We start from the raw sequence: 22,696 nt of genomic DNA, 5'->3' as shown, positions 1-22,696 counted from the left end.
AGGAAGATCCCACATGCCGCAGAGCAACTAAGCCCATGTGCCACAACTACTGAGCCTGCGCTCTAGAGCCCGTGAGCCAGAACTGCTGAGCCCGCGAGCCACAACTACTGAAGTCCACGCACCTAGAGCCCGTGCTCTGCAACAAGAGAAGCCACCGCAATGAGAAGCCCGCGCACCGCAACGAAGAGTAGCCCCCGCTCGCTGCAACTAGAGAAAGCCCCTGCACAGCAACAAAGACCCAACGCAGCCAAAAATAAATTTAAAAAAAAAAAAAAATCTCATGGGGAAATACTTCAAGAGGGTTCAATGGTTTGCAAGGTGATTAGAAGTATTAAAGGAACCTGAGATTCTCATGCCCTCCCAAGAAACCAGCTGTTGCTGATCTCCAATGTCAAGAGTGCCAAACAGAACATTACTCTATAATTAGAGAGTCTACACTAAGTTGGTATTTAACCACAGCAGATTTCTGAGTTACGAGACTACGTGGATGAAAGAAGCTAGAAAAGCAGAATCTATCTGTGCAGCGCAGCAGAGAAGGAAAAAGGTCTCCCCAGTACTATCACCATCTTGCTATTTTAAGAAAACAGGATAGATCCAACACTTCTTGTTGGCCTGGCCATCAACTTGTGCAGCAGAACAACTGCCTCTTTCGCAGACTTAACATTTAATTACCTAAGTCCAGCCTCAGCGTCAGATATGTGCCTTGGGAAGAGAAAGATGATGGAGTCCCCAGGCAAGGAGGACAGCCGGGGAACCAAACGTCATTATCCAGGGTATCTTCTTTCTGGCTCTACTGCTGGACACAGTTGTCTTTGTTCAGCTCTCATCACTTCTACTCAGGGCCTCAAGTGATGAGACGATTCTATCCTGGTTTGTAAATGACTTGCATTCTAGACTTTGGTTTCCTTCTGAATAATTTCTGAATAATTAACAGTAATGGTTTATTAAACAGAGTACGGCCTTACTGGTGCTCCGTAGACCTGCTGGCACTGAACTCCCTGAGGCACAGAAGTTTGAACCCAGGTACCTGAAGGGGTGTCACCACTCTCCCTCCCAGGCCAAGGGAAGTCAATGGCAACCTACTGCAGGGTCGGCCAACTATGGCCAGTAGGCAAATCCAGCTCGTCGCCTGTTTTTGTATGGCCCGCAATCTAAAAATGATTTTTAAGTTTTAAATTCATTTTTTTTAAGTACAGTTGCTATACAATGTTGTGTAAATCCTAATGAAATAGTCTCCACCTATTATAACCAGTAACTTTTTTCATCTTTAGCTGTGGTTTTTAAAATGTGTTACTAAATAGAGTAGTTACAAAAGAATATTTAAAACATTAAAAAGATGGGTAAAATGCAACAGAAGTATAGTCCAGAGACAGACCCACATGTACTATCAACTGATTTATGACGAGGAGAACACTGCAATGTAATGGGGAAAGGATGGGCTTTTTAATAAATGGTGCTGGAGAAATGGGCTATTCATCTAGAAAAAAGATGAAATTGACCCCTATGTTACAACATACTCAAATACCTATTTAAGGTGAATTTTAGACCTAAATGTAAAAGGTAAAATGATAAACCTCTAGAAGAAAATATAGAAGAATATTTTCTTCTATGGGGTAGGCAATGATTTCTTCAACAAGGTACAAAAACTACTAACCATAAAAGAAAACTTGGATTTTATCAAAATTAAAAACCTCTGTTCTTGGGGCTTCCCTGGTGGCGCAGTGGTTGAGAGTCTGCCTGCCAATGCAGGGCACACGGGTTCGAGCCCTGGTCTGGGAAGATCCCACATGCCGCGGAGCAGCTGGGCCCGTGAGCCACAATTACTGAGCCTGCGCGTCTGGAGCCTGTGCTCCGCAACAAGAGAGGCCGCGATAGTGAGAGGCCTGCGCACCGCGATGAAGAGTGGCCCCCGCTCGCCACAACTAGAGAAAGCCCTCGCACAGAAACAAAGACCCAACACAGCAGAAAATAAATAATAAATAAATTTAAACAATTTCTTTCCAAATTTAAAAAAAAAAAAACCTCTGTTCCTCAAAAGACATCAAGAAAGTGAAAAGGCCAACAAATGGCAGAAAGTACTGGTAATAATATAACAAAGGACTTCTCTCCAAAATATATAAAGAACCCCTACAAATCAATAATGAAGATACACAAAATCTAATTTAAGTATGAGCAAAAGATTGTATATACACTTCACAAAAGGAGAGATCTGAATAGCCAATAAACTCATGAAAAGGTGTTCAACATCTTTAGTTGTTAGGGAAAATGCAAATTAAAGCCACACACCCACTGGAGTGACAAAGATCAAAAGGACAGACAATGCCAAGTATTGTCACAAGTATGGAGGAAATAGACTCTTACACATAACTGATGGGAGTGAAAATGACACAAGCACTTTGGAAAACCGTTTGACAGTTTCTTATAAAATTGACCAGCAATTACACTCCAGGGTATGTGGCCAAAGAAACAAGCCTATGTTCACAAAAAGACTTGCACGAGAATGTTCAGAGCACATTTAAAAAAAAAAAAAAAAAAAAAAACCTAAAAACTGGAAAAAGCCCAAATGTCCACTAGTAGGTGAATGGATAAACAAATTGTGGGTATATCTGAATATACTAAATACTAAAGAGGAGGGAAAATGAATAAGCTACTGATACTTATTACAACGTGAATGAATTTTGCAAATGATATGTTGAGAGAAGCAGCCAGACACAAAAGAACACATCCAATCATTCCAGCGCCATTTGTTGAAAAGTCAATCCTTTCTTCATTGAATTGTCTCTGCATCTTTGTCCAAAATCAATTGACCATATTTGTGTGAGTCCTTTTCTGAACGCTCTATTCTGTTCAGCTGATCTAAGTGATGTCTCTGTCATTACCACTCTGTGTTGATCACAGTAGCTTTACAGTAATTATTAAAATTGGGTAGTATGATCCCTCCAACAATATTCCTCTTTTTCAAAAGTGTTTCTGATACTCTAGTTCCATTGCCTTTCCCTGCAAATTTTAGTGTCAGCTTCTCTGTATCTACAAAAATATCTTGCTGAAATTTCGATTGGAATTGCATTAAACCTATAGATTAATATAAGGAGAATTGACATCATAACTAGATTGAGTCTTGCAATCTCGAATATGATCTGTCTCCCTATTTAGGTCTTCTTTATTTCATCACTGCTTTCAAGTTTTCAGCATACTGACCCTGCACATATTTTCTTAGATTTATTCCTGTTTTCTAAATTTTATTTCCAAATGTTCACCGCAAGTTATTAAAAATACAATTGACTTTTTTTTTATTAAACACATATATATTTTTAAAATTTATTTATTTTATTTATTATTTCTTTTTGGCTGTGTTGGGTCTTCGTTGCTGCACGCAGGCTTTCTCTAGTTGTGGCGAGCGGGGGCTACTCTTCGTTGAGGTGCGCGGGCTTCTCATTGCGGTGGCTTCTCTTGTTGCGGAGCACGGGCTCTAGGCGCACGGGCTTCAGTAGTTGTGGCTCCCGGGCTCTAGAGCGCAGGCTCAGTAGTTGTGGCGCACAGGCTTAGTTGCTCCGTGGCATGTGGGATCTTCCCGGACCAGGGCTCGAACCCATGTCCCCTGCATTGGCAGGCGGATTCTTAACCACTATGCCACCAGGGAAGCCCCTACAATTGACTTTTGTATGTTCATTTTGCATCCTGAGCCTTTGATAAGTTCACTTATTAGTTCTAAGAGCTTTTTCATAGATTCTTTAGTATTTTATCCATATGTAATCAGGTCATCTATAAATGGGGCAGTTTTATTTATTCCTTTCCAACCTGTGTATCTTTTATTTTTCTTGCCTGTTTGCACTGGTGAGGCTCTCCAGTACAAGGATGAATAGAAGTAACAGAACATCCTTGCCTTGGTTCCAGGGTTAAGGGAAAAGCATTCAGTCTTTCACCATTAAATATGATGTTAGCTTCAGAGTTTTCTTAGATACCCTTTATCAGACTCAAGTTCCTATTATTTCTAGTTAGATATTTTATCATGAATGAATTTTAAATTTTGTCATGTGCTTTTGCTACACCAGTTAATATGAGCATTTGGTTTTTCTTCTTCATTTAATATAGAAGGTTACATTGATTGATTTGTGAATGTTAGACCAATCATACATTCCTGGGATAAACCCCACTTGGTCACAGTGCATGATTCTTTTTATTTGTTGCTATATTTGATCTGCTGTTGGTCTACAGTTTCTTTTGCTTGTAATGCGTATGTCTGGCTTTGTTATCAGGGTAAGGCTGGCCTCACAAACTAGGTGGAAAGCGTTCTCCTCTCTTTCCTCTTCTGAAAGAAATTGTGTAGAATTGATGTTATTTCTTTCAGTGTTTTGTAGAAATCACCAATGAAACCATCTGGACCTGGCATTTTGTTTTTGGAAAGAACGCAATTTCTTTATAGATATAAGACAATTCCAGTTATATTGACTCTTCTTTGGTGAGTTTTGGTAATTTGTGGTTTTCAAGCAATTGGTACATTTTATCTACGTTGTCCAATTTAGGTGCAGAGTTGTTTGCAGTATTTTTTAATCCTTTTAATAACTTGTCAGAGCTGCAGTGATATCTTCTCTTTTATTCCTGAGATTAGTCATCTGTGTCTTCTCACCTTTTTCCTTAGTTTCGCGAGATCAACCTTATTAATCTTTTCAGAACATCAGCTTTTGGTTTCATGTATCCGCTCTACTGTTTTGCTGTTTTCTATTTCATTGATTCTCATTCACCTCTTTATCACTTCTTTCTGTTTGGTTTGGGTTTATTTTTTATTTTTCTATTTTCTTAAGGTGAGAGCTTAGATTATTGATTTGAGACTGTTTTTCTTTTCTAATGTAAGCATTTAATGCTATTAATGTCCCTCTAAGTTTTAGCTGTATCTTACAAATTTTGATGCTATAGTTTCAGTTTCATTCAAAATATTTTTTAATTTCCCATGAACTATCCTCTTTGGCCCATGGATAACTTATAAGCATATTGTGTAACACTGGGATCTTCTAGTTATCTTTCTGTCATTGATTTCTAGTTGAATTCCATTATGGCCAGAGAACACACTTTGCATGATTTCAAATGTTTAAATTTAAGATTTATTTTATGACCCACGATATGGTCAACCTTGGTAAATGTTTCAGGGGCACTTGAAAAGAATATGCACCATCTTGCTGTTGGGGGAAGTGTTCTATAAATGCCAAATAGATTCAGTTAGTTTATACTGTTATTAATTCTTCTATATCCTTGTTGATATTCTGTCTACTAATGCTATCAATACCAGAGAAGAGCTTTTGAGTCCCCACCTGTAACTGTGGATTTGTCTACTTCTCTTTTTAATCTATCACTTCTTGCTGCATGTATTTTTGAACTTCTGTTCTCATTTAGGATTATTATGTCTTTTTGATTAGTTGAACCTCTTATTGTCATGTAATATTGATATCTTTCCTTATCGCTGTAATTTTCCTGGATCTGAAGTTTACCATATTTGATATGAATATGTTCACCCTTTTCTTTTGAATGGAGCAAACTTGACAAACTCTTAATAATTCTAATTATTTATTTGCAGGGTTTTGGGGTTTCTTACATAGACAATCATATCTGAAAGTAATGACAGTTTAGAGTTTCTTTCCATTTTTCATACCTTTTCATCACACTCAAGAACTTTTTATGACTTATTCTCCTTAGAATGGCAGGGATGGGCATGTGCCATTGCTACTCTAACATAATCCCTCATCATATTCTACTCAGATTTAAAGCTTCCTTCTATTTTACTCTAAAGCTTCTGCAGCAGTTTTAGCAAAGCATCTCTCTCCCTGGTCCTTTGTGGGTTTATAAGCATGAAAACAAAGTACCTCAGTTGCTGCTAGCAGCTATATTGTGACCATGAAAAAAGCCAGTCTGAGGAAAAGGCCAAGACACAGATGAAGGCAAAGCAAAGGGAAATGGCAAGAAAGACAGCAGGGGCCCAGATCACAGGGCCTTGGACTCTCCCTTCCTTTGGACGCCCTGTCACCTGAAACAGTCTCCTTATTGTTTAAGTCTCTCTGGATTGACAGCTGTTACTATAATTAAAAGCATTCTAGGTGATACAAATGATCAACAGTTTTCTTTACTACAGAACTTGAGAGCCTTAAATAGAAATATAGACTGTAAGTTCCTAAGAAGAATCTACACTGTGCCACATTCCTCACAATCCGAGGATTTTTTTCCCACAGAACAAAACTTGATAAAGAAGGAAAAGGACATTCTTCTGTCCATGTATTCAAAAACATCATATGCCCTGTGCTGCAGGAAGCCAGAGAGAAGAGATTCCAGGCGAGAATACAAATAAGGAGGACACCGCAATAGTCAAGGGTAGGGACATAGATGGCAGTGAAGAATCAGAGATGAAATAGCAGATATAGTGATAGATAAACTATAATTCAGAGAGAGATCTGCAGGAACTGACTGGATATGGAGGGGTGAGGGATGACCTCGGAATACCAGGAAGCATGCTCTCTAGGTCACTGCTAAGGTCATGGATCCCTGGCAAAGTGACCAAGGTAGAGTCTTTGATGTCATTGATTAGGGTCTGGTCAACCATCCGGGTGGACTGAACGGCCACCATCCCTTCTTGGTCCTTTGGGCAGAAGCCTCTAATTTTCCTTTTGGGAACTGCTTCTCCCCACTTGCAGTCTGTGTGGGCATGCAATCTAGTCAACTCTCTACCCTGCCACTGTCCCCAAGGGTTGGCCAGGTCACATGACCCAAACCAAGCCAATCAGACTCTCTTCTGCAATGGAATCCTGAGTGGCCCAATGACAGAAAACAACTGGGAAGTAACCCTTTTTTTTTTTTTTAACTTTTTAAATTTATCTTTTTTTTGAAATATAGTTGGTTTACAATGTTGCATTAGTTTCTGGTGTACAGCAAAGTGATTCAATTATACACATATATATAATTTTATATATATATATATATATATATATATATATATGTATATGTGTGAGTATATATATATATATATATATATATATATATATATATATTCTTTTTCAGATTCTTTTCCCATATACGTTATTATAAAATATTGAGTATAGTTCCCTCTGCTATACAGTAGCTCCTTGTTGGTTACCTACTTTATATATAGTAATGTGTATATGTTACACCCAAATTCCTCATATATCCCTGCCCCCCACTTCCCTTCGGTAACCATAAGTTTGTTGTCTATGTCTGTGCGTCTGTTTCTGTTTGATACATAAGTTCATTCGCAGGGAAGTAACCCTTTCGAAGGTGGCCTCTGAAGAGCTCTCCTGTCGCCCTGCACCTGGTCACTCCTTTGATTTTCTGAGCCACCCCCATCCTTCCCAAATCTCCATTTTGGCTTAAATTAGCTCCTTCTACTGCTGCAACCAGAGAACCCTAACAGGTCACAGGGAACCACTGGTCCTCAGCTCCAAGTCACGCAGACAATTTCAAAATGTGATGTGTCTTGGAAATTAGCCACCCTCAAAGGCTACTAGCCGATCACTTCCTAAGAGCAGACTATTTTATTCTGTAAAATGAGATCTGACATCTGTCCTTTCCAGAGCATGACGATAAGAAGTTTCCCATGTTTGAAACTAAGGTTCAGGAGAACTTCAAACATATTTCTAATCAGACCTTTCAGGGCCCCAAACTTAAAACATCAGTATGAGAATTTCCAGCTACATTTTACATTTGCCCTCTTTGTTTTGAGTCCTGGAAGAGTTTGGATTTGTTTTTTTTAATGTTCATTTTAAAGAATTTGGAAATTTTTAGAAAGCAGCAAGAAACCAAATCAGTCCTAATCCTACCCAAAGGTAAACACTACATGCTAAACTGTCCAGTCCTTCCAGATTTCCTTCCAGTGTGTTCTATGTGCTTTTTTTAAAAAATAGTGTACAATCTCAACTATGTATGCACTTCTGTACCCTGTTTCCTTATCTTAAACATTTCTCCCAAGCCCTTAAATTTTTTTGAATGTTAGGAAAACACTAAGATTGTTACAACTGCAGAGATGTGCCAGAATTTACTTAACCATCCCACTAACATTAGACATTGAAAGTTTTCCACTTTTTCCCCTCCTGCAAAATCATTAAAGTACAACGATAAAGAACACTGGTGTCAGAGCCAGCAGATCTGGGAGCAAATCTTAACAACTGTCCTTCTCTTACCAACTACGCACCCAGCAGCAACACGTACTCACCTGCTCAGAGATTTGTGCAGACAACTGAGGACAGATCAGAACCTACTCTGAAGTGTCGCTGTGAGGATGAAACAGGAATATCTGTAAAGTCCATGAAAGTGTCTGTTGGAGGACACACTCAACCAAGAGCAGCTATGAAAACTCAGCCAAGAGCAGCCATCACAACAGTGCCCATAAGCAAACAGCTAAAAGCTCTGCCCGCTTATCATACTCCTTATTTTATAATGGTCCCTGTTTGGTTTATTCGTTATGTAGGAGTCTGTAGGGGCTTTTGCAGATACAGAAACTGCTTTTCTTTCAACATAGAGCTTAAAAAAAAAAAAAAAAGTACTTTCAAAGGGCACTCTTCTTACCCTTTCTGGTGAAACTGCAGTCAGGAAACAAAGTGAAGAATTTTCTATCGGCAGATTTTCCTTGTATGCTCTTTGTGGTTGGCTACCTAGAAGACACTCGATTACCTTAAATGAATGTGACAGTTTTATTTTTATTCATGTCAAGAGCGGTTCATTAGCATTTCCAGAACCACCTAAACTGAAGTAACTGGAGGGACCCTGAGGCTGCTAAGATCCACCCTCAGGAGACAGCGGACCAGGGGGAGCATTTGCCTGTACTTGACCTACTTAGGACGCAGCCCAGATATGGTCTGCCCCTTTCTTAGTCTGCTACTTCTGCAAAACGGAGCTACAAAGAGCACCCAATGCCTATCCATGTTGCCATGAGCCAATAAAAATAATGCCTATAAAGGACACAGCCCAGCAGTCCTTGGCGACAGGGGACAGAGCTGTGGCTTTTGTGGTTCTGCTCTTCCGAATCCATGAGGGACTGCATTTCCCTGCCCCAGCTCAAGTGGCATGGGCTGTGTGATTTGCTCTGGCCCATGAATGTGAGCAGAAGTGACATGTGTCACTTCCAGGAGGAACCTTAGGAGCCAATGTATGATTCACCACATCTTCATTCACTCACCCAGTACCATCACAGAGGTGCACGTGGAACAGAGCCTGGGTCCTTGAGGGGCCACCCCCAGCCCCGACTGGCCAGAGCCTAAGCCACCGAGATCTTGAGGGTTTTTGTTACAGCAGCATAACATGGACCATCCTGAAGAATACAATAACTAGTAGTCACAGTGAGTTTTAAATGAGTGAGGCCACCAGTATTATTAATATCTCAAGATGTTTCATGTTTGCCACTAAACATAGAAAAACTGGGTTTGATTTGGGAAAACAAGACAAATGGGTATCAATTTCAACTTGTAATTTTCAGGTACTTAAGAATATAAATAAGGCCGGAACGAGTGTCTCATGTCAAAGAGGCTTTCAGCACAGCAGGGGATCGTGGTAATAACTACAATGTATTGAGTGCTTACAGGGGTTAGGCTGAGGATATTCTATTTATTATCTTATTTAATCCTGGCAATCAGCCCATACATTAGGTGTCATTCCAGTGTGACAGGATGAGAAATTCTGTTCTCATGGTTCCTCTCCCCACTGTAAAAAGGCTTTAAAATTTTTATATATATATGCATACATACACACACACACACAAATTCTGACATGAGAGATGGTAGGTATCAGCAAGAGAAAACTTTGTTATCCTAAAGATGCTCCTCTCTGAAGGACCTGACAGATTCCTGGACACCGTGAGAATCTACAGCCACCCTCCTATGATGGAGACAAAGAATGACCTTTCTCATAGCTGCACACAGAAGGAGAGAGCAGCCAGAGGGGACCGGAGTGAGCAGGGGTACAAGGAGGATTTCAAAGACAGGCAGTGGGAGAGGAGAGAGATATACTCCCGGTTATTCAACTGTGGCAGAGGCTCCCTTCCACCAGTCATATCTAGGGGAGCTTTGTGACTAGTTCAAGCCAATGAGATGTGAACAAAGGTGACATCTGTCAATTCCAGGTCAAGGTATGTAAGAGCCAGGATGCCATCTCTACATCCTCTCTTCACCTTTAGTAGAGACTGAAAGCCACATATTGAGATGGGGGGTGGATCACTGAATCATGCATGGAGAAAGTCCCCTGACTCCCATGACATGTCTCATGAGCTTAAAACAAACTATTGGTACGTTAAGCCACTGAGGTTCCAAAGCTCAGGTGTTACCATGGCAGAGCCTAACATCCTAATATTGAGACAACATGGAAGACTCGAGACTAGGAAAAGAACAAAATAAAGCCAAGGAAATCAGGAGGAAGGAATTTAAAAATTAAAGAAGCAGAATTTACTACAAATAGGAAAAAAAAAATGCACCAATCAAGAGCTAATAAGAAAGAAATTTTTTTAAAAAATAGATTAAACCTAAAAGCTGATTCTATAGGGTGTTGGGGGAAGGAAACCCTCTAGCAAAGCTAGTCCAGGTGAGAAAAGAGAGAAATACAAATTAGGCTGACAAAGGAGATACACGTATATACTCAAAAAAGATTCTATTAAATTTTAAAATCATCACAAAATTAATGCTTTTCTATAAAACAGGTTACTAAAAATGACTCAGGAAAAGATAGAAAACATAAATAGTCCAATGATCACTGAAGAAATTGGGAAAGCTGTCAAAGAACTACCTCCAAAAACTGTCCTGGAAAAGTCGTTTCGAACCTTCAAAGAACAAGTAATTCCTTACCTCACCATTGCACAGAAAAAGAAGAAAACGGACAGTTCATTTTACAATGTTATTAAAATGTGACAAGTTTAGCAGAAGAAAAAAATTCAGATGCTCTCGTATATGAATACTGAATGCCAAAATCCTAAATAAAACAACTAAATCTAGCATTGTATAAGAATAATTAGCAAACCATAGTCAAATAAGATCAATTACAGGAAGGCAAGGAGAGCTCAATATTAGAAAATCTATTGAGGTTCAAGAATGTAAAACACAAGGTCCTCATGTGTAGGAACTGTAGGAACTATCATTGGTGTATCCCCAGCACAGAAAACAATGCCTGGAACAAAGTAAGTGCTCAATAAATATCTGTGGCATAAATTATTGAGTGAGTATATGAATAACTTAAGGGAGAAAAACATATGATTATCTCTAAAGACCATAATAATATAGTTAATCAAATTTAACTTTAATGCCAAAGAAAAACTCAAAATAAAATACATTTATGCAGCATGTAACATGATTAAAAAATAAAATCTCTCAAACCAATTATCACGCATTTCCAAAGAGGATAAGGAGAAGACAGGGAAGCCCACATTTTGCCATTTATTCACCAACATTTTAACACTGTTCTACAAGTCCTAGACAGTGCAATTAGACAAGAAAATAAAATAAATATAATACTGAAGAGGAAGAAGCAAAATTACTATTTGTAGAAAATATTTATGATTGCTACCTGGAAAATTCAATAGAGTCAATTTTTTTAAAGTACTTAAAAATAATGAGAAAGTTTATGAAGGTGATTGTTTAAGATACACAAAAATCAGTAACTTTCCTACATTCCAGCAATAAGGAGTAAGAAAACATAACAAAAGATTCCAAGCATTAAGTCTACAGTAATGACAATGACAAATTACCTAAAGCACAGAAGCAAAATTATGCAGGACGCAAGTAGACAAAAACTAGTTTATAGGATCATAAACAGACTTGAATTAACATACCCTATGCCCAGATGGGAAGAATTATCATACTAAATATTGCAAAATTGTCAGTTTCCCCAAATTAATGCATACATTTTAAAAAATACTAACAAAGAATAAACCAATGAGTGAAGCCAAAAGAATATAATCAACTTTTTTTTTTTTTTTAAGTAAGAAAGCAATTTGTAAATTAGCTGTGATTAAGGCACAACAAGATCTTTAGGCAAAGCTGTTGAGTCCTAACTGCCAAGCCAAGGAGCTGCCCCAGATGAAGCTGAGATGAGGGGCCCAGACCAACTCCACTGCACCCCCCGCCCAAAGCCTGGGCTGCACCGATCCACCCCTGCTCACCTGGGCAGTAGAGCCCACCTTAAATCCCTGTCAGCTGGCAGGTCAAGAGAACAAACTAGAATCCCAGAAACAGATACAAGTAGATGAAATCTTTTAGTACATAATAATGATGACATTTCAATACAGTGGGTATGAGTTACATCATTCAATTTTATATCACGGTAACTGTTTAAAAAAAAAAAAAAGAAAAACGAAATGTGACACCTGCGTGATGTTCCACACCAAAATTAAAGAATTTGACGAATTAAAGATTTGATGGCAAAATAAAATTATATAAATGGTAATGAAAATGTGTAAATATTTATGTCATCTTAGGCTGAGAAAAGTGTTCCAAAGCATAACATTTAAAGCACAAACCATAAATTGATAGACTTGAGATCATGAAATATTATAAATGACATAAAACAAAATATAAAAGGCAGAAAAAGCTACAGGGAGATATGCATGGCATAAGACAAAGCTTGTATATGCTTATTAACAATTACCTAAAAGTCAGTAAGAAAACAGTTATGAACATGACTTTAAAGAAGTGGGGCAAAGGATTATGCAGGCAACTCAGGAAAGTCCATGAATGTCCAGCAGACATAACAAATGCTCAACCTCACTAGAAATTTGAGAGGAGAAAAGAGAAGGTTTTGGTTTTATTCAGGTAATTAACAAAGTTATAATATTAGTTGCTGATAGAGTTGGGGAGAAGAAATTAACAATTCTTCTGAGGATGAAAATAGAATATGTGTGTGTGTTCATATATATAAAACGTACATTCTCAGTCTTAAAAACTTACATATTCTTTGGCCCAGCAATTCTATTTCTAAGACTTCATCCTAGGAAAGTAAACCCATAGGATATATTTGCTACATGATTACCAAAGGAAATCAGCGGACTCTAATGGAATATTACATAGTTAAAAAATTATGCTGGAGACACACAATTATTGACATGGGATGATATTCAAGATGAAGGGGGAGGGGCTTCCCTGGTGGCGCAGTGGTTAAGAATCTGCCTGCCAATGCAGGGGACACAGGCTCGAGCCCTGGTCCGGGAAGATCCCACATGCCGCGGAGCAACTAAGCCCGTGTGCCACAACTACTGAGCCTGCGCTCTAGAGCCCGCGAGTCACAACTACTGAGCACATGTGCCACAACTACTGAAGCCCGCGCGCTTAGAGCCCGTGCTCTGCAACAAGAGAAGCCACCGCAATGAGAAGCCCACGTACCCCAACGAAGAGGAGCCCCCGCTCGCCGCAACTAGAGAAAGCCCACGCACAGCAACGAAGACCCAACACAGCTAAAAATAAATTAATTAATTTTTTTTAAAAAAGACAAAGGAGGGCTTCCCTGGTGGCGCAGTGGTTGAGAATCTGCCTGCCAATGCAGGGGACACGGGTTCGAGCCCTGGTCTGGGAAGATCCCACATGCCGCGGAGCGACTAGGCCCGTGAGCCACAATTACTGAGCCTGTGCGTCTGGAGCCTGTGCTCTGCAACAAGAGAGGCCGCGATAGTGAGAGGCCCGCGCACCGCGATGAAGAGTGGTCCCCACTTGCCACAACTGGAGAAAGCCTTCGCACAGAAACGAAGACCCAACACAGCCATAAATAAATAAATAAATAAATAACAAGACTTTCTCTCTATAAAAAAAAAAAAAAAAAGACAAAGGAGGAAAAATCAGGTTGCAAAACAGTACACACCAAACGGTCTCTAGCTCTTTAAGAACAGATATACACCTATGAAAAAACTTGGAAGACCATATCCAAAATATTCACTGTGGTCTCCAGGTAGTGAGATTATTGGTGATTTTTTTTTTTTTTTGCCTTTTTGCCCACCCATGAGTTTAAAACTTTTCTACGATAAACAAGTATCACTTATGCAACCAAAAAGAAAGTTAAAAAAAAGTAGATTGAATTCTGTGGGAAAATAAACATATATCCTAAAAATAAACTCTGAAGTTGGAAAATGAAAGCAAAAACATCTGCTTCCTGGACAGAAAGGATAGTTTAAAATTGCTCGACAGCCACACACTTCCCACAGGCTGTGGGGTGCCAGGTGCCAGCTTGCTGGGACGCCCTGCACCCAACAGGAGAGCCCTAACTCTCCCCGGCTCCCCCCAGCCCGCCCCCCAGCTTCTCTCCAACCTACAACTAACTTCACACGGAGCTGAAGCCTCAGTGTATTATCTGCTGTTGTTATCAAAATAGCATTTGAAATACATGTTGTCATTATCAGTATAGCATTTGAATCTCTTGGTTGTTAATAAAAGAGCTCCTTACTTATCCCCTCTAAAAGGAACCACCATAAATTAAATGACTGTTTTGCTCACATGGCTACGGATTCACTCTTTCTAGAGAAAAAAAATTGGTCCTTATCACCCATCATGAAAAACGCTAATGACTACTGATACATTTCTTTGCTGGATGGACACTGGGAGGGCAAGTCATTAATTGCTGTCGAAAGGAATGGCTCCCTCGCAATGACTTGCAGGTCTGGGAGAACAGAATTCTGCAGGAAATCCTGACGACTGGGGGCAGCCCAGCCGAAGGCTGCAAGCTGGCAGGGCTGTACAGCAAGGAGCTTAGAAGACAGGAGCAGAGAATATTCTCTCCAGATTCGCTAGCCCGTTCATCAGTTTGTGAGTACATTCTGTTCTCTGTCACACAGACACACCACAGCAGGTGGCCAGACACGGGCTTCCATAAAACTGATGAAAAACTTCGCTTTGAGACCTCATAAACGTGCACCTTGGGGGACAGGATTGGGTCTGCCCAGCCCTGCTGGACTAACAGGGAAGTAGAGGTGGGAGCCAAGCAGGCCGATGACTAATTTGGAATGACCTTTCCATGATGCCCTATGGATTGGATCATGGCTCTCAGGAGGCCTGCTGATGGGCAAGGCAGGGTCTCAGAGACGCCTTCAAGGAAAAGATCCTTGCTGGCTTCGGCTGCTTTGGCCCGAGCAAAAAATGCCTGCGGCACCAGTGCTCCTAGAGGCTGCTGCATCCTCCGCATCTATCTGGGTACCGCTGGCGACGGCAGGGACATCCTGAGAGCTGCACAGCAGCAGGGATGCTCAGCCCGGCTCTGCACCAGAAGCCAAGCCCAATCACGGTGGCAGGCTGAGCAGTCTAGGAACGGAAGACGGGGGCTGTGCACACCAAACCTGGCCTTCCACTCACCAACTCACAGACTTGAGAACCAAAGAATCCAACCCCACCGGCCCTGCTCCCGCCCTTCCACGCCTCTCTCTCACACTTCCAGAGCTCCCTGCCTACTCTCGGGCTTCTTGAGTGTCCCCCGTTTTGCACGAGAGCACAGAGCCCATTGACGGCCGTCATCGGGCAGCGGCCCTGGGAGTCTAAGACGCCCCTTACACTTGGAAGGCCAGCGTTTTTGGAGAACTGAATGGGCAAGAAGCAGAAAACGACAAGGAACCTCACCGACCATTTCTTGGGCACTTGGTGTAAGCCAGGCTCCCTTTAGCTCTTAACCGTCTTCTGAGGCAAGGGCTACTGTGACCCCCCCCACTGTGCAGATTGAAGAAAACCCTCCTCCTCACCAGGTCCAAGTGCCAGTTTTACTTCCATTTTCTCGGTCACTTAGCAGGTCTCTAAATCTCAGCTCAGGGAGACCAACCAACCAATTCCACCCAACACAAACCAAACACCACTTGCAAGAAACATACTCTATGCCTTTCAGGATGCCTCTCACCCCAGCAACCAATAGACTCTCCTGAAGGCATAAAAAAAAAAAAAAAAAAGGGCTTCCCTGGTGGCACAGTGGTTGAGAATCTGCCTGCCAATGCAGGGGACACGGGTTCGAGCCCTGGTCTGGGAGGATCCCACATGCCGCGGAGCAACTGGGCCCGTGAGCCACAACTACTGAGCCTGCGCGTCTGGAGCCTGTGCTCTGCAGCAAGAGAGGCTGCAATAGTGAGAGGCCCGCGCACCGCGATGAAGAGTGGCCCCCGCTCGCCGCAACTAGAGAAAAAGCCCTCGCACAGAAACGAAGACCCAACACAGCCATAAAAATAAATAAAGTCAGAAAACATCTTAAAAAAAACCCAAAAAACTAGCATTTCCATTAAAAAAAAAAAAAAAAAAAAAGGCAACGTAAGTCGGGCATGAACTAGTTCCTCCCTTAAATCTTGCTCTGTCCTTCCAAAGCCCAGACGCGCAGCTGTGCTCACGCCTCTGTACGCCCCTTCCCACCACAAAATGAAAGAGGCGCGGTGTCAGGAGCCTCTTGCATCTTTGTCTATGATGCAGGGATCTCTTGCTCACTCATGCCTTCAGCTGCCAAAGAATTTCAGAGAACAAGACTATACACCAGGCATTAGGACAGCTGTCCCTGCCTGCGAGGAACTTAAAGTCTAGTGGGAAAGGTAAACAAGACGAGACAAAAACAATGCATGCCTTGCGGACACAGATTCCAGGAGAAAAACAGGGATTTTGTTTACCCTGCACTGCAAGAGCCCCTGAACCAGCGCAGAGCCTGGCACACAGCGGGCATCCAATAAGCATTTACTGAATAAAGGAAAGAATGAACGAGTGCCACGTGCATACAACCCAGTAACAGTTATAGCATATGCCCAAAGATACTTGTAGCTACTATTTATGGAGCATGCCCTAGTACTGAGCACGGTGTTGGGTGCTTTTCAGGGGTAAGCTCATGTCCTCATTGCCACAATTACCACATTACTGTTACCGAGTCCAAGCTTGTGCTGCTTGCCGCGTGACAGGCCAATAAATCGAGAGACGAGTTGACGGGGCAGGGAATAATGACTTTATTCCGAAAGTCAGCAGACCCAGAAAATGGTGGACTCGTGCCCCAAAGAACTGTCTTGCCTGAGTTAGAATTCAGGCTCCTTTTATACTAAAAGGGGAGGGGGTAAAGCCAAACACTTCCTGGTTCCCATCAGCCTCCAGAGGGGAGGTGTTCATTTCTTCCTCCCTGCGGTCATTCACAGGTGGGCCTGGTCAGGATGTTTCCTGTGAGCTAAACAAAGGTATTTTAGCTTAATGCTCATGACCTGGGAGGCAGGGTTCCCAGAGATGGCCCATTATGTGTAATTTAAGCTTATAGGGCAACATCCCTTTAGTGACTGACTTGTAATAGAACACAAAGGGTCTTCCCTATTACATTACCACAGTGCAACTCCTGTTATGCCCATTCTGCAGATGAGGAAACTAAGGTGCAGATTTCAGCTCAAGATCCCGTAGTCAGTAACCAACCAACCAGATCCATCCCACTCGAAAGCCGGAGCTAGCTGGAACCATGAGGCACACGGTGGTCCAGTCTTGAAGGGCCAGGGATGCTTCCCAGAGGATGAGTTGAAGTGAAAGGACAGAGGGGAGAGAGTCCAAAGCAGAAGGAATGTATGCAAAGATGGGAGAAGCAGACCAAGGAGGAGATGAAACTCTTCCCAGTCGCCGGCACCCTCTCCATGGAGAGGTGAGCACTTCAAGAGGAAATACTATTAGCTCCACAGGGTACGTGTAAGCACGGCAATTCCTACGCTGTTAAAGGGACTGGATCTGACCTCTGGAGGTTTTATATTCAGAAGACCTCCAAAACCTGCAACTTATGGAAGGCGAGCTGGGTGAAGAGCCGTGAGGAAGGGCAACCCTCCAGCCCACCTCTCAGCCTTCCCTCAAAGACAAGAATGTCCTCACTTCAAAGACACACAAGGACAAGAATCCAGCGGCTTGTTAAAGCCACTCCACTAGGTGGTCCGCCAACCCCACACCTGAATTCCAAGCGTCCAATCCTATTGCTTCCACCGATTCAAGAAATTAAGAAGCAATGTTAGGATCACGCCTCACTACATTCTCAAAATAAGACAAAGTAAAGGCTGCCCCTTTTATTTACCTGCATGGACCCGACGGTAAACTCTTTTAACCTTGTCAATAAACATGAACTGAGCACCAACTGCCTACAAGGCACTGTGCTATATACAATGAGCATAGAGTGGCGATCTATACATTCTGTGGCACTGTATCTGTAAGAAGTCAAAAAAATGAAAACTAAGCATTTCAAAGAGTGATGAGTGCTGTAACAAAAACGAACAGGAGGATGGGCTGGAGCGTGAAGGGGGGAGGGGGGCCTCTCGAAGCCCTTTGAGCTAAGACCTGGATGATGAGGAAGAGGCAATATGGGAAGAGCAGACCCTCAGCTGGGCAGGGAAACTGGGAAACACCTCGAACAAAGCCCCTAGATGGAAATGAGCTTGGTGTGTTTGGGGCAAGGAAGCCTATCGTGGCTGGAGCACAGTGGAGGAGGGGCGGGCAGGTGGGCGGGTGGAACAGAAGGAGTATGGAAAGACAAGGAGGGGGTCAAGTCGGACAGGGTCTTGTAGACCCCTGGAAAGATTTGGGGCGCTCGGTGCATTGAGACGCCCCTGGGGGCTTTCAAGCAGCAAAGCGGCACAAACTGGTTTTTGCTCTAAAAGGTTCACTCAGAATGTCACCAAAATGGATACAAGCTAGTGATACTCAGTAGTGGGCTGGCCCCCACTTTACCCGGTGCAGGACACCACAGATGCCATCCGATGAAGAGCCAGAACTCATCCACACGCCAGCATCCATCAGAGACGCCATAAACAAGTGGAAAGTACCTCTTAGTGACCAGCTGTTTGGACTTCCAAGAACGTGCTTTCAAATTAGTAAGATCATCTGGTACCTATTCTGAAACCCAACTTCCTCCCTTTTCCCTTGGTCATTACATCCATGGATGAGGGTGGAAATCAGGTTTTATGCCCAAGGCTCGTAAATCTTACCACTTCAAAACAAGTCCTGAAGAGAGAAAGAGCTGTGTTTCAGGGGCGCCAGGGAGGAAGCGTGAACACCTTGTTACCATTTCGCTTCCAGCACCAAAGTGACACCCCAAGACCAAGTGAGAAGGGCAATCCAAGTCTACGGTCAGGGGCCTCTTGGTCACGTGGCTGGTCTGGTGCGATGACCTGATGACAGAGGCCAGCCAGCAGAGTGATGCAGAAGTCAAGTCACTAAAGACATGTCAACTCAACTGTCATCTGCTAAACAACCCAGACAGGAAAACACTGTTTCCGCGTCCAACATATCCAAAGGCAGCCTGCGTGAAGCTATATCTGTGGCAATACCATGCCAGAAATCTGGGCTAACCTGACTCTGCTATTCATAAATTCTCCCCCATGTGAAAGCACATGTGTTTGGGAAAGGAAAATGCATCCAAGTCAATTTTAGACATGGTTACTTGGAAACCATCTGGCGTCCCTGGAAGCATACGAAGCCGTCACATCCCCTGCCCTCAAATGCCCACCGTAATTAGGGCAGTATGCTTACATGGGCATTCAGTGTCCCCAGTTAGGTCCCCACCCCCGCCCTACCAAATGCCAGTTCGGGCTCCATTTCCCACCCAAGAAAGGTATTGGGTTTCTTGGTAAACCTAGTGGAGGGCCCTCGATGTGCTGGGCTCGCACTTGAACTGCACCCAAGGCTGCGTTCTCTGCTTTCCGCCGCCGGCCTTAGTAGGGCACGCCTGCATTCCTTGACCACAGCAGCAACAGAAATCCCTCCCCAGGGACATAAGTTCCACGAAAAAACCCCTCTACCTAACCCCCCTGCGTGCAGAGCCTGTCGAGCTTTGGAAGAGACCCACCAGAACCCTTCTGTAACATCAACAGAGGCTGGCACCCCGCGGAGCACCTTCTGGAGACACTAGCCCAGATGTAGCCCATTTTCACCGCGATGACGGCCACAGCCGGCTGGGTCTCGCAGCGTCCTAGGGCCTGGCTCTTCCTGACTGTGAGGCCTCGGTCCCCCTCCCCTACCTGGCTGTGATCTTCTGCTTAACTCATCTTCCAGAAGAGCTGGGCCTCCCTCCCTCCCTCCCTGCGCTGAAACCTGTCTCAGAACCAAGCCGACAGCAGCGCCATTCCACCAGCACCTGCCCTGCCCCCGCTCCCCCCACCCCTACAGATGCTCTCTCCACCACCTAACGCCTCGACAAACCCGGCCAAGAGAGAGATCCAGAATCTCATACGGTCAGAGCCCCAGGAAACAAACACGGCAGGAGGGGCAGGCTCAGCTCGGCCAAGCCGACCAGGCCCAACACTCCCCCGGACCCCCGAGGAGCCCCGAACTCGGCGCAGGGGAAAGCATCTTCGCAGAGCGACCGCGGTTCGGCGGCCTCCAGCGCCATAAGAGCGAACACCTGTTTCCAGGAAGCTCTGGGGCCAGAGGGAGAAGGGAGTCCCGGGGAAAGGCAGGGAGGACGAGGTGAAGGGGCAGCTGGGGACGCAGGTAAAGGATGCGTCACGCTTTGCGCTTGGCAACCGGAGCCCCGGAGCGGCGGGCAGAGCATGAGAAGGGGTCCGGGAAGTTCAGGGAGGAGGGCTTGCGCCCGCGAGCGGCGCCCCGAGGGGGCGAGGGCCGGCAGGGAGCGGAGGGCGGAGGGCGGATGGCGGGAGGCCGGCGCGCCCGCTCCATCACCTGCGCGCCCGGCGGATGCAGGCTCGCAGCGCGCCCCGGCCCGCGGCGGCCAGCGGGTGACCTACCTGCCCACCGTCTGGTTGGCCAGCTGGCGCATGCGGTTAAACTGCTTCTTCATCGTGGCCCCGCTGGCGCGCTAGCCCTGGAGCTGGGGAGGACGGAGCAGCCCGGAGCCCGCCGCAGGGTTACATGGCTCCCGCGCGGAGCCTCCCGGGCGACGGCGGCGGCACTGCGGAGCCTCCGGAGCCGTCTGGCCCCGAGCGCGCCTCCCTCCCGGGGGCTCCACCGCCTACTCCCCCTGCCGCCGCGGCGCCGGCTGCCGCATCCTCCTCCTCACGCGCGCTGCGGCGTCTTCATCCCAACGCCCGGGCCGCCCTGGGCGCCGCCGGGTCCGCCCCGGCTGCTTGCCCCCAGCCCAGCTCCGGCGCGGGACCCGGGTCTCCGCAGGCTGGCTGGCCGGCGGCCGGGGGGTCCCCGCTGCGCCTGTGCGGAGGGCGCCGTGCATTCTGGGACTTGTAGTTCTGCGCCCGGCGCCCACCTCTCCTCTGCCCGAAGTTACCACGTGCGGCGGGGCGCGGAGGTGGGCGGAGGCGGCGTCGCCGGCGGCTTTGCCCTTAGCATTCTCGGAAGGGAAAGGTTTTCCTGCTTTAGAAATAAAGTGGAACCGAGAATACAACGGCACATTATGAGCATCTGTCTTCCATTGTCTCTTTTTTAAAATGAAATACAGGTGACGTACAATATCCTGTTAGTTTCAGGTGTACTACATAATGATGTGACATTCGCATACATTATGAAATGATCACCACCATAAGTCTAGTAACCATATGTACCCACACAAGTTTTACAATATTACTGACCATATCCCTTATGCTGTATATTACATCTCCGTGACTTATTATATAACTGGAGGTTTGAACCTCTTAATCCCCTTCACCTCTTTCGCCTGCAGCCCCTCCACCCTCGTCTCTTCTGGCAACCACCTGTGTGTATTTTAAGTGAACGGGAGGCGTCGCTGCTTTGAATTCGCAGGAGGAGGATTTACGCCAGCAGGAACGTGGCTCATAAAGTTGCACCTGATTAACACTGAGGGGCGGGGTTAAGCTTGGGGCACAGCAGTTGATGGTCAGATTTTGAACCAGGCATAGTTTGCATCCCAGAAATTTGATCCTCGCTTTTCACCAAACCTAGTAGGTAACCAGAAGCCAATATAATGATAGTGGCATCGTAATCACGGGCCGAATTTGACCAGGACAACTTTCTTGTGTGGCTTACATTCCAGCCTCATTTCCCTTCCGCCGCTGGGTCATCAGCTGTGACCCGCCTGCAGCGTCCTACACAGGGTCCTACACAGGGGCAGCCCATTGACCTCAGCTGGCTCTTGAAAAGGGCTCGTTGACTTTCTGCAGCCTCTATCCTTAGGAAAACAAAGGTGATTGCAGTTCGGTTTTATCATGATCTACCAAGTAAGAGCAGTGTTGTTGCGTGGTAGGGTCTTTGGATCAAACCGATATGAGTTTATATTAGAATTCCAAATACCAATTATATACCCTTAGGGAAAAATGCACACCCTCCCTAAGCCTCAGTTTTCTCATCTCTAATAGAGAAATAATACTGCATGAGAAATAGCAAAGTTAGAGAACTATTTGCTAAATTACCAACAATCAAATAACACCTAAATTTCTATGTAGTACATTATGTCATCTTCATTTACTACAAATATGATTATTGTGAGTGCAATAGAGAAAAATGCTATTCCTACAACAGAAGTACTAATGTGATAAATGAAAGAACTTTTTTGAAACGGGATATGTTGCATACGTTGATTATAGTTGCAAGATGTCCCAAATATGGTTCTAAGTATCTTGCTGGCCAGCTGAACAAAAAAAAGATGGTTTGAGGCATGTCTTGGCTGAATGAACATGAAATCTTTAATTAGTTGTGAATTTAGCCTCAGCTTATTAGGTCAGCAGCTCTAGCCAATTAATAAGTGAAAGCATTATTTGCTTTCAACCAACTGTGTTATGTCTATAATATCAACTTAATTTTTATACAAACTGAAGTTATTTCCGTTTTGAGATTTTTTTTTAAAAACCAAG

The 22,696-nt window shown here is 44.1% G+C and overlaps 1 protein-coding gene across 1 annotated transcript in view; it reads right to left on the bottom strand.

Moving 5' to 3' along the window:
- ARHGAP44 (Rho GTPase activating protein 44) overlaps window positions 1-20,750 on the bottom strand; it is a 146,847-nt gene extending 126,097 nt beyond the window's left edge. Inside the window, exon 1 of the mRNA XM_068530687.1 lies at window positions 20,663-20,750. Coding sequence (XP_068386788.1) covers window positions 20,663-20,715 — 53 coding nt within the window. The 5' untranslated portion in view covers window positions 20,716-20,750. The remainder of the gene's footprint in view (window positions 1-20,662) is intronic.
- Window positions 20,751-22,696: the final 1,946 nt, after the last annotated feature.

The sequence above is a fragment of the Eschrichtius robustus genome, chromosome 20 (assembly GCF_028021215.1).
Source record: "Eschrichtius robustus isolate mEscRob2 chromosome 20, mEscRob2.pri, whole genome shotgun sequence".
Taxonomy (NCBI): Eukaryota; Metazoa; Chordata; class Mammalia; order Artiodactyla; family Eschrichtiidae; genus Eschrichtius; species Eschrichtius robustus.
This window is presented reverse-complemented; position numbering and strand designations above follow the sequence as displayed.